This window comes from Lonchura striata, chromosome 1 (genome assembly GCF_046129695.1).
Source record: "Lonchura striata isolate bLonStr1 chromosome 1, bLonStr1.mat, whole genome shotgun sequence".
Classification (NCBI taxonomy): Eukaryota; Metazoa; Chordata; class Aves; order Passeriformes; family Estrildidae; genus Lonchura; species Lonchura striata.
Window position 1 is genome coordinate 140,304,896 of NC_134603.1, and position 12,662 is coordinate 140,317,557.

General features: G+C 37.7%; 1 protein-coding gene across 1 annotated transcript in view; it reads left to right on the forward strand.

Annotated features, from left to right (window-relative positions):
* MYO3A (myosin IIIA) overlaps window positions 1-12,662 on the forward strand; it is a 137,408-nt gene that overhangs the window by 123,403 nt on the left and 1,343 nt on the right. The window contains exons 32-34 of the mRNA XM_031504179.2: window positions 7,393-7,502; window positions 10,052-10,092; window positions 11,824-11,964. Coding sequence (XP_031360039.2) covers window positions 7,393-7,502; window positions 10,052-10,092; window positions 11,824-11,964 — 292 coding nt within the window. The remainder of the gene's footprint in view (window positions 1-7,392; window positions 7,503-10,051; window positions 10,093-11,823; window positions 11,965-12,662) is intronic.

Consider the following 12,662-nt stretch of genomic DNA (forward strand, 5'->3'; position numbering starts at 1 on the left):
GAAGTTAAAAATGTATGCTTTGGAAAACACCTCTTGGTTCTAACATATTTTCCAACAGAAGCTAGAGAAAAGAGGTAGATAGAGGGAAAGGGAATATACAAATCCTTGTTTGATCGGTTAAAGATCTCATCACTTGCACGAATGAACCAGGTGAAAATGTACCAGTATGTTCCTGCCATGTGCAAAATGCAGTGAAGTCTACCCTTCACACTGCTATTAATTTAAGCAGCTATACAGGAGAAAAAAGCTTGCCAGGGTTTGTCACCTCTGCATCCAGCCCTGCCTAAAGGGGTCACCAGTCAGCCACTTCACTTCCCTTTGTCTCTGAAAGTGTGACTGCTGTAAAACCCTGCAGTGTCACAGCACAGAAGCTTTCCAGTGGTAAAGTGTGCTAACCTGTCCACTGGAAAACCTTTCTTGGTGTGGAATGTGAACTTTCTTTTTCTACAGTTGAACATCATTCCCATGACAGGAAAGCTGTTTCTTTTCCAGGTATGACCAATGCACAAGATAGTGAAGACAATATACTGCAGTAATTCCACAGTTTGCCTTTAAACCAGTTGGAAACTGGCTTTATCACAAAGCTGCATTGTCTTAAGTAGATGTTTATCATATCAAACATGATCTAACTAGATGCAGAGAATATTTGGGTAACGATATCCCTCTGTTCAGTTCATTTAAGTTGCACTATCTAAAACAAGAATTACCAACATTCTGGATATCGTATTTTCTTCCTCTACGCAATATAGTAAAATATCTACAAAACCCCCAAAGATTTGAGGTAAGGTCCTGTAGATGGTCATGCTAAAGTGAAGCAGGTAGACGAGATGATCCACTGCCTTATTAACAGGGAGGAAACTTCCTGTCTACCTGCCTACATTATGTGTTACAGTGGGATTTATACACACTCATTTACAGACGGATATGCTTTTACTGCATCTTGCCCTGTCCTATGGCTGCTTTTCCTGTCCTACTCTTATGAAGGAAGGGATTGTTGAGCTTTAGGTGTTCTTTAAATCATGTAGTATTTACCTATTTGTAATTACATTGATCATTTACATTTATCTACACTTTTTCATCAACTTCACTAGTTATATATGTTGTTTTAGAGAATGAATTGCACATTAATTGTATTTTATAGCTAGATAGGAGAGCTTGGCTGCCTTTGTCTGTGGTTAGGTGGCCATTGTGCAGTAACACAATTTACCACTTTCTCTGATAAAATATTTTATTACATCTGCTACCCATAGAAGGGGAGGAACTGAGGGGACAGCTGATGGCATACTGTGACAAATGTTCATATTTTTTAAATGGTTTGCTTGTTAGTTTTTAATAAAAATGCAAAGCTTGCAGTTCAAAGAATATCTGACCAAAAGGTTAATTTAATCTTAAATCCACAAGGCTAAGTTGTTCTTAAATGAGTTTCTTCATTTTTATAAAATGCATAAACCAAGCCACACAAGGTTCCTGGAAAAAAAACAAAATTCCCTGTGTCTAGAATCTCTGAGTAAGGTTATATTTGCTTCTTACATGCTTTCAGCAAATGTAATGGCTGCACCCCAGAACTGCACCCTTGGACTGCTAGTGAGCCTTGGGTTGCTGTTGTGTCAGAACAGATGCACAAATGGCTTCTGTCAGTTTTTTGAGATCAAAGCCTGAAGTGAGGGGAATTTAATCATTATGGGAGGAAATTTCTTTCATTTTTTTCCAGATGAATCATAGTGCTCATCCCTCTACTTACTAAATGACAGTCCAAGTAAAAAATACCAGGAAGAGAATTTTCTATATTTAGAATGAAATTTACATGGTACGAGGAACCCCAATGCAGCTAAGGACATTTTCAACTAAATGAGGCAATGAGACAAGCAGGGTTTTCATCCAGGATTCCTTCTGCTGTAGTCTGTCAAAGCACTATTTATGGGAATGTAATGGGCAGGCTTTGCAAGGAAAAGGGAGCCTGTGTAGCGCTGGCTGAGCAGAGCAGTATTCACCAGCCAGACTTCCTTCTTTGCAAGTGAGTAGTCAGCCAGGGAGCACTGAGGCATGGGACTCGAGAAAAACGGTAGGCAAGCACTGCTGGCTGGTGGCTCTCAGCTACAGGAGGGGTCCTTTGGGCACACAGCCAGGATGTAGAAGATCTGTGCTGGGAGTTGCCCAGATCCATGGCAGAGCACACAATCTGGGAGGTTGTGGAAGTGGAACACAGCCATTTCCATTAAATATCCTCTCTTAAAAAGCAGTAATCCCAGATCACCAGACTTGAAGAAATGAGAGGTGCTGGAGCAAGTCCAGAGAAGGGCAACAAAGCTGGTGAAGGGTCTGGAGCACAGCTCCAATGAGGACCATCTGAAGGAACTGGGGGAGTTTAGCCTGGAGGAGGCTCAGAGGTGACCTTATCGCTCTCTACAGCTGCCTGAAAGGAGGGTGCAGCCAGGTGAGGTTTGGGTTGTTCTCCCAGCCAGCTGGAGACAGGACGAGAGGACATGGTCTCCAGCTGTACCAGGGGAGGTGCAGGCTGGACATAGGAGGAGTTTCTTCACCAAAAGGGTTGTTAAGCATTGGAATGGATTTCCCAGGGAAGTGGTGGAGTCACCATCCTTGGAGGTACTTAAGAAACAGCTAAAGAATGGTACTTCATGCCATGATCTACCTGGTCAAGGCTGGACTTGATGACCTTAGAGGTCTTTTCCAATGTTTATAATTCTGTCATTCTGTATTAGTGTCAGCCAGAGACTGAAACTGCTTCCCTCAGTGGGGCTGTGGGACTTAGGAGTGAGAGATTAAACACTGACAACCTCTGCTGTACACAAGCTGAAAGTTCTCAGTCTCTTGCAGTTTCTACTTCTAGGTCTGTGCCAGAGTAATCCGTCTTGTTTTTTTCCAGATTACTAAGAATTTGCAGCCATCAGCTGTAATTCCCAAATCTGACTATGTTAAACATCCCATGAATTAAAAATACCTAAAAGTTCCTAACCAGAATGTTGCAGAGCAGTGCTTTTCTCAGTGCAAATTCCAAACTTGAGTAGTTGCATCCTCATGCTGTGTACAATTAGAACAGTAAAAAGGAATGCACATAGGTGTTGTAAGCAGTAATAACTATTAACTTCTCATCAAGTCCTGGAATTCCAGTTGCTGTATTTCCATTTTTACTGATTACTTTCAACTCCCTCTACAAAACCAATACAATTACTGTTTTTCCTTTTGTTTTCCTTCCTGCTTAATTCTGAGCCTGGCTTTATACTTCTGTCTCCCTAAGATGTGGAACAGCTCTAAATCAAACATGTAACATTTCACTTAAATGATGTGAAGATGGCTTTGTCTGTTTCTCCAGGTGGCTTAATAAATAGAGATCTTTGGTCCCTTAGATATTTATCACAGCTGTAACCACTATTTCTCCAGTCTTCAGTATGAAATCTGTTGTAAGTCATAGTTAATTTACATTAGCCTCCACAGATGTTGATTCTTCAAGATTGCTGTCTTCCAACCTTATCACTGTATGTCAGAGGGTACAGGCAGTTCAACCTAAAGGGCTGTTGATACTGACTCATCTTTATTCAAATATTTTTTGCTCATCCTTGAATGTTTCAAGCACATGCAGCTCTCCTCAGTTCATGTAGTTTGTGGTGGTGTTCAGGATACACATGCATATTGTATACATATTTCAGCATATTTGGAGCTTTCAGTGAGGGCTGAGTATGAAAGTAATTATTTGTTGTAGAATTGAGTGTGCGTACAACTTAGATAGGAACCTTTGTGGTAGTGCTAAATGATCTAGCTGAGATACTGATATGAATAAAGAATTTTTCTAAGATTTACTAAATCTTCTTGAGTGTTATCTGGCAGCCACACTGTTCATATGCCTTTCCTGACCCTTAACTCTGTATTTTCTTTATTCTCATGGAGAAGAACTTCATCACTGGTTTAACCTCTTTTTTTTTTTTTTTTTTTTTTTTTGACTAACCAAGTACTGACTCAATACACTTGGGAAGTCTGGGGAGGAAAATCTTCCCATTTCAACCTGTTATTCAATCTGTCTTCCTCCTGATAAACCCTTTAGGGACTGTCTGTGTCACATCAAAGTTTCCAGTTTCTCCTACACATTGCTCCTGAGGCAGGTCCCAGCACTGACAGCACCTCTTCAGGTAGATACAACAGCAAGGTGTGGCTGGCAGCAGAGATGGAGCCTCAGCACAGCTCTCCAGTCCTTAGCTCTGCTAATGACTAACTAGGATGTAGCCTTAAGCAAATCTCCATGTATCTTTGTGCATCTTTTTTACCCTTCTAGTAGGATAGGGATGGTAGTGCCAACGTGGCACTTCCAAAGCACTTCAACAGCTTCTGTGTGAATGGTTTTTGTACCAGTGCTGTAAAATATCCATTTAAATGACTGTTAGAGGAGAAACACTGGTTTTCCTTTTACATAGAAAGCACTTGGCCAGATCTTGCTAAAGATACTTTAAGTCTTAATGAAAAATAAGCTACAAGAGACTTTACTAAGAGACTTCAATACTAAGAGACTTCAATAAAAGACTAAGAGACTTCAATAAAAACCTTTTCTTTGTAATGGAATACAGAAGTAACATAATTGCCCTCTTAATAGGTGAATTATTTCACTCCTTTCTGCTTCATTGCCTGCTACAGAAAGGTATAGGCTAGCTGGAAAACAAGCCCAGTCAAACTCACTATTTATCACACTTGGGTATTTAATTTTACTAAGTAAATTATTTCTGTATTTATCAGAAACTAATAAAAAAGCAGATTTTACTTTGTATTATCCAATACAAGTAGCTACCACATCTGATGAATTTCAGTAGCAGTGAACATGCAAATCTAAGTGCAAAAGGAAATCACAGCTTCACTTTCTGGTGAAACAAAAAAAGCAAAACCTTACTGTGTAATTTGGAGGCAAAACTCTGAAATGCATTTTCATTCCTATATTCAATTTTAAAAAGGAATGATGGAGGTCCAAACTTAGAAAGCTACATGCCCCAATTCTTTTGCACAGCTTACACATATGTACAACACAAGAGCTGAGATGAAAAGCATTTATTTTACTGAAACCTTTATCATTGTCAAAATGGTATTTTTGAATGTATAAAGTAATCTTTGCAGAGCACACACACAATAAGTATACAAGTACTTTCAGTTGGAATAATTGTAATCAATAATACAATAATGCTTTATCTGTTTGACATTGATGAATTAAATAATGTAGCAGTATACACAGTGATGAATTCTTAGGAGACAGTAAAAAATCTTTAGGCATAATGAGAGCCTTTTCATGGGAATTTTCCTAGTGCCCCCAAATTGGCTTAATTTGTTTTTTCAGATTTTCATGTAGTCATGATCTCTGACAAAATTTTTGAATGTCCTACAGACAGGGCATTAGGTGTTTCTTTTCAACAGCACTGAATTTTAAGGGATTTTTTAAGGTAGAGTTTCCACTTTTAACTCCTCTTGTGTTTAAAAATAAATAGGGAAGGTATGCCTCTTCTCTCAAACAAATGGAAAGACAGATAACTCCAGGTGGCCCATATGAAATGCAGCAAGGTAGCAACAGCCCATATTAAGAGCCCAGTCAAGCCTGCTGTACCTATTGATATCAAGAAATCTTACTTATATTTAATACAGGTTACTGAAATTAATTTATTGCATATAAAATTCATTATTTAACATGGATTATCTGTAAACTAGCTTAGAAAAACACCATTGTTCTCTTAGGTGCAAAATGCAAAAAAGATACTTGCTCATTCATTACAGAAGAAGCAGTCTGTATTTCAGATAAGAAACTAAAACAATAAATGTAATCATTATCCAACTACAATTAAATTAACATTATTCATTCTGGCTTCTCTGTATACTCATGACCTTTACAAGCCTTTATTTATCACACATAACAAAGAATTTAAGCAGCTAATTTTGCAGGAGTCAACACTGATGTATTACTGGTCATTTCTCATTTAAAATTATTGTGCTACCTTACCCTTAATTAAAAAGATGTCTGCTGTACATGGGAGAGTTTTTCTTTCTATTATGTAAAAGGTTTTCTGATGGTCATAGGGAAACAAAATGTTGTTAAAGTTTACTTAACTTCATGTGGAAGTTCATCATATCAGCAAAACACACTTTAGTAATTCACTGAGATCTAGATCCCCATTCCACCCTCACACTATATCCATTTATAAATAAGGAGATGTTTTTTCTCATGGACTGTCCTTAGTATATCTGTAATGGGACAAGGGCCAAGATCAAACCTCACTGGATAATGCAAGATACCTTAGACAACGGGTTCACTGTGCTGGGACTTCATTCACCACCCCGCATGTGTCTCCATGACCCATCTCTGCCATTGGTGTTCTGCTCTGGGCAGCCCTTCTCCTTCATCATGAAGGAATTGCTGTTGCCATTAACACTTCTGGTAGTTGTAGCTGAAGGGAAGGAGACCAAGCTCACCAGGTGACCATATTTGTGGTCTCTTGTCCCTCCAGGGCCAGTTCTGTGGTCTTCCTAGGCATTAGGAACCTGCACTCTGTTGTCTCTGTGCCAAACGACCTAGGAACACAAGCAGCCCTGTATCTTAGCACTGTCAGAACTGCATATAGATTTCCACAAGCAAATACTCAAGATATTTTTCTAGTTATCTATGTGCCAGCCAATGTAATCTGCAAGTCAGTATCTCGCTCTGAATTGGGAGACTGCCAGGGGACAATAGTTCCATTTTGTGTTAAAATCTTGATTTCATTTCTATTAGAGTGAAGTCATTTTTCATGTTTGCAGAAAGTTTTTTTGCAAAAATAGAGACCAAATTTGAGTACACTAACATAGACTACATTGGATGTGATGGACACAGTCATGCGGTGTTGCCCAGTAGCACATGATTTGGCTTGAAATGAAAAGCCTTAGCAGGAGACCTGGAGGAAAATCTTCACTGTGATAAAGTAGAGGACAACCTCTGAAACAGAGGCCTAATGCTAGTTCCCTCATTCAGCACCTTAAAGATTTACTTGAGTCTGAAAAAAACATCACCTCTGCCACACAGGTCCCCATTACAAGGCAATGGCCTCACAGTAGCCATTACCCTCCATAGCCCTTTTCTGAATGTGGAGCATCAGCCCTTTTCAGAAGGAGAGGCCTGTGCTAGGCAAACCTCTGGGCTGCTCCAGCCTGGTATTCATTATGTGGTGTTTGTCCCTGTGGGCAGTCAGGACTCAAATGGATAAACCCATTCTCTGCTGATGAAAATGTCCAAACTAGTTGCTTACTTGAATTACTGCAAGCAGTAAAAATGGCTGTGTGTATTTTTTTCTCCATTTGGTGAAATTTTCTCCTGTTTTTCCAAAGGCCTCCAGTTTTTGGAAGAAATAAGCATTGCTGTCTTCTGCTTTTTTACAGTTGTGGCCAAAGTAGAAGAGTCTCGCCCAATGCAGAGACCCCCCAGAAGGCCACGGAAGCCCAAGACATTAAATAATCCAGAAGACTCCACCTACTACACTCTAATACATGTGAGTTTAAGAAGCTTCCCTGGACTAAAACTGTCAGATAATTCCCACCTAAACTATCTTTCTAATTGCCCAATTCCCATTATTATTTTCATATGCAGCATAAAACCTGTGTTGTGCTGAAAGGAGGCAGGCCACAAAACTCAAATTTCAAACGAGACTTGAAATGGAAGCACAGAGTTACCCAGTCTGGGGAGCTATGCCAGACTAGTATTTATTTTTGAACCTAAACACACTTTCATTATGGGAATAAGTAGCATTTGCATTTTCAATACACAAATCAAATGCCCTGTCTCCATAGTTTTTTTGTAAGTCACAGGAGAGAACCAGGAGAGGCACAGGTTTGTTTGGAGCTATTTTGAGGATCTAAATTAGTACTTGATCTTACAGAGAGAGCAAATACTAAAATAAATTGTATTAGTATGCACACTGTAACTTCCTTTACAAATGTGTCAGATTGTGATTATGAAGGCGCTGGCAAATACCAACAGCTCAGGAGACTAATGGATTTGAGTGTCACTATATATAGCCTTTGGTCCAAGTTCAGATACCAAGTGCTGCTTTCCCCTCTTGACTTCAGTGCCCTTAAACATAGGAAAAAAGGCAAGAAAGTAAGCAGAAAGAGTGAAAATGTAAAAGCAGCTCAGAAAGCACTTCCAACAAAAAAAGCAATTAAACTGATTTGCTCGAGGTGCCTGTATCTTAGTGACCTATTTTAACAGCCGGTGAGAACCCAGCTAATAAACTAACCGTAGCAATTGCTTCTCCTTTCAACAGAAGGTGTCACCAGGGCCTGTAGGGACGGTTGTGTCTGGCATACCAAAAAAAGACAAATACAGCTATGTTTTATTCTGGGACTTTGAAATAGCACAGCTTTGGAACAGTGATATTCTGAAAAGAAATTACATTCTTTAAAAAAAAATTTGCATGTAACAATAAAATTTGTTTTGTGGACTGAAATGAAAGGCCTGACACAGAATCTGTATTTGGAAATTTCTGAGAAGCACAATTCTGAAGTAAATGCCTATTTAGGAAACTAAAAACTATAAGGTCAGGAATATAGTATTTTCTGAGAGCTAATTTGTTACATAGCTAGATCCGTACAAGAAAACAGCCACGGCATCAGTGCAAACAAAAACTGCAGTAGTGCCAGGAGATTTTTATTCAATTTTTTAGCAACAGCTTTTCAAGGTATTAATCAATATTACCTTCAATGAGTTGTATTTTCAAGAAGGTGTGAAAAAGAGAAACTTGTCTTCCTGGCGTATAGTTCACTGTTCAGGGAAAGGTTCAACATAAATATCTATACACTGAAGCTTAGAAAGGAGACCTACTAGTTGCTAAATTCTTAGATCTTAGGTAAGTCATTTAGCTCTAACTTTAGAGGGTAGTCAGCTTTAGAGGGCAGTCAGTTTTCCCAGCTGTTACAGATTTTCTACCTTATTAAAAATCTCTGGTACCTTCAGGCATTCACAGATTATTATCAATCCCACATTATATGAAAGTGAAGAAATGCTTTTCTTGAGTTCATTAAATATATATATATATATATATATATATATATATATATATATATATATTAGTGCATTTTTAAAAAAAATTCTCTGTCTTTTGCAAAATCAGATATTTCTCTTACATCATGCTACAGACATTAATTAGACACCTTACATTCTCACACATCTCATTGCCTATCAGATGACCTGCAGGGGTATGCAAGTATAAATTAAGCCTGACAGTAGCCCATTATTTATATAAGGCATAAGAATTTTATTTTATGGGATATTTCTTTAAATCATTATATCATTTTGGAATTATATGTCATGTTCATTTGCCTGCATACTGAAGTCCATTAGGATTTTTGATTCTCAGTGACTTTACAGTCCCTAGTTCTAATACACTTTCACTCACTTGCAAGAAACACAATTAAGACCACAATCTGCAGTAAAAAATACTGCCTTTGAAGTATGATGTGTTAGGTGCTGCAACATAGCTTTGTTTTGGCTGTAGGGATAGAACTCTATTAGAGATAAGAAATTATTCATATTCTTTATAAATCTTTTCTCCTCTGCATTTTTAGAAATCTTGTATCCTAAAGGTTCTTTTGTCACTTATTATATTGTTTTTAAATGGGGCCTTTGTCCATTTTATTCTACTAAACCTGTGTGAAGACTACGTTGGCATTAATGAGAATAGGACTCTTTCCACTGTATTGCTTCTATTAATGGAAATTCTTCTGGCATCACAGTAAATATGCCTCAGTGAGATAGTGTTGTCAACTTCACTAAAACAGCCATAGCTATTTGAAAGTTTTAGATCTACTTTTTCTGTTCTGATCATCATTACTTTGGCTTTTTTTTCACAGTATGGCAACAAATTTGGGAACAACATTCGCAGGCTCAAAGGTTCTTAAAAGAGGGTTTTCTGGGTCATTTGCTCATTTTCTATAATTTCTTTTATTGAAATATATACAACACTCTCCTACCTAACACTGATGAATTGTAAATTTGCATAAGCTTTCCTTTTAGTATTTTTAATTGCTTTTTCTTTCTTAGAAATCAATACAAGATGAAAAACGGAAACCAAGGAAAGAAAGGTAATGTTTTTTCATTATCTCACTATTGTCACTCCAGTGCTCTAGAATAGTTTCTAGCTGTACTTCAACTAGGAGAATAAAGCATTGAAAAAAGAATGGTAATTTGGTGATTCACAGGGGGACATGTATACATGTTAAAGTTAAAATGCAATTTTCATTGACTAAAATCCATTATAGAATTCAGTCATTCAGTTTTCCTAAAACATGGTCCTTTACCATGGTAACACAGGCATTATAATGAGATAAGGTCCACATCAAAGATAGTTCTGACACAGAAAATAATCGAAGGTGCTTAAAATTCTAGTCAAAGCAAATGAGTAACCAGTCCTTTTTTGTCAGCAAAAATACAAAGACTGTCTAAATTTTCTCCTAAAAATATATGAATGTCTGGAAATAGATAATAAAAAATTAAAACAAAAACTATGAATAACAGGTAAAGAAGAGTATCCCTTGAAATTTGAACCAGAAGTGGTTTATTCCCAGTGTAACTAACCTATTTTGATGGATCTCTGCAGAAAAGAAGGAAGCAATAGGTTTATTCTGTCCTTCTGTATCTTAGATCCTTATGTGTGCTGCAGACCTGGTTGGTAGCTCCTGACATACACCATAGCTTTATTTTATTTGTGTTTCAATACTGAGGCTTTCCTGCTGCCCCCTCAGTGGCACTGCTGTGGCACCATGTGTGCGATGGCAGCCTGCTCATAGCTGCCAGATAAATGGGCTCTCTGCACTGTCCTCGGTTCAATACAAACTTGCAGAATACAAATTCCATGGCTCAAATATGTATCTTAGAGGATGTTGCGTGACATTACATTTATTTAAAATATGCTCACAGCACTGAGCTTCATTTAACCACAGTTTAAATTGCACTTGATTATGCTGCAGCTTAAAGGATTGACCCTATGTCCGTGTCTCTGGAGTTTGGTCTCTTTCATCTTTTTTTCTCATGTCATTTGGATCCTAAAAAAATTTCACACCTATTGACTCCAGTCTAGGGGGAAAAAGAAAAACTAACACACCAAAACCTAGTGTTTTCTCTCATTGGTCTCAATTAGGTTTCACTCATCTTAAATCTAGTTAACCAGTTCTCCGACTGCATGTTCTCTCATGTGCCAACTCTGTATTAGTGGAACATAGCAAGTGAAATCAATTAATTACTTCTGGTTTCTAACAACATGAGGATTGAATTCTGAACTTCTCTATTCAGTTTCTTTTTAGGATATTATTTCTTTCCTTAGCCATTCTAAAAAGGATGTTGGGATTGATTTTTTTTTCTGTATGTATAATACCTTGGATAGCATTCACCTAACAAAATAAGAGATATCTGCATTATTGACACCCATATCTGAACTAGTTGCTGCCAAATTTACTCAGAGAAAAAAGTAGTCATATTTAGGAAAATTATTCATCTCTTGCTCAAAGAAATATCTAAAATATATCAGATTAATTATACCATAAAAACGCCTCTCCACTGAGTCTAATGGCAAACCCCAAAAATTTCAGTCATGTCTCCTTTATGAATATATAAAAGTACTTAGCATTTCAAAATTCTCAATATCTATGTTGTACAGCAGTCACACTTCAGAGACTGATTTTTTTGTGCCTATATATATTTTTCCTTAGATCCTCAACACATAAACGGAATAATGATATTTGGCTGCCTTGTATTTGTATGCTGAAAATAATAGTGAAAAGTGCAACTGTTAACTTAGTGTTCTTATTTATTGACAGTCTGAGCAAAGTGCTAGATTTAGATATCTACTACCAAGAAATTTCATCTACTGACTCCAGCTCCAAGGACAGCAGCACTACCACAAGAAGGAAGAGATACCCAATTGAGCGCAGGACTTCCATTTTACGAGCTACTGAGCGGTAATTAATACAAAATAGTAATAGGAAAAAATAAATATTATCCTTGTTGACATATTCAAAATATTAATGAAAAGAAACACACTTTCAAATTACACATAAATCTATTACTTTAGAGATTAAATTTTACCAAACTACCTTGCAAAACATTTAGCTAAAATTTTTCATCTCAGAATGGGAATATCTGACATATTCCCCATGCAAGAGGGATAAATTCCAGTGTGATTGCTGTTCAGCCTACCTGCCAGTTTTTGGTTTCCCAAGGGCCAGATGAACAGACATTCTGCATCTCTGATCTAAAATAAAATTAAACTGAGGCAGAACCTAAAAACTGTATTTCTGATTTGTTAGATTTTAAACAGGGTGGATGTGCACCAGACTTTCTGCATGTTTTCTGCAGGTAGGACTCCAGCTTGACTGCCTGCTTCTCCTGCTGTCCTGTAGCAGCACAGTTGTCTGTAGCCTGCATGCACCTCGCCAAGGTGGACAGCCAGGAGAAAAACCCCAAAGGGAGGGTTTGCTCAACCTCCTTTCTTCCCACATAGACTTCAATAGAGGGTGACCATTGCCAGGCTAAGGAAATTCATATTCTCACTCTTGCCAGTGCACTCACACACACTGCACATACAAACACACATCTATGTATCTTAATATAATTGTATCTTCTTGCATGTTCCTAAATGTAAGAAAAGCTTGGAAAA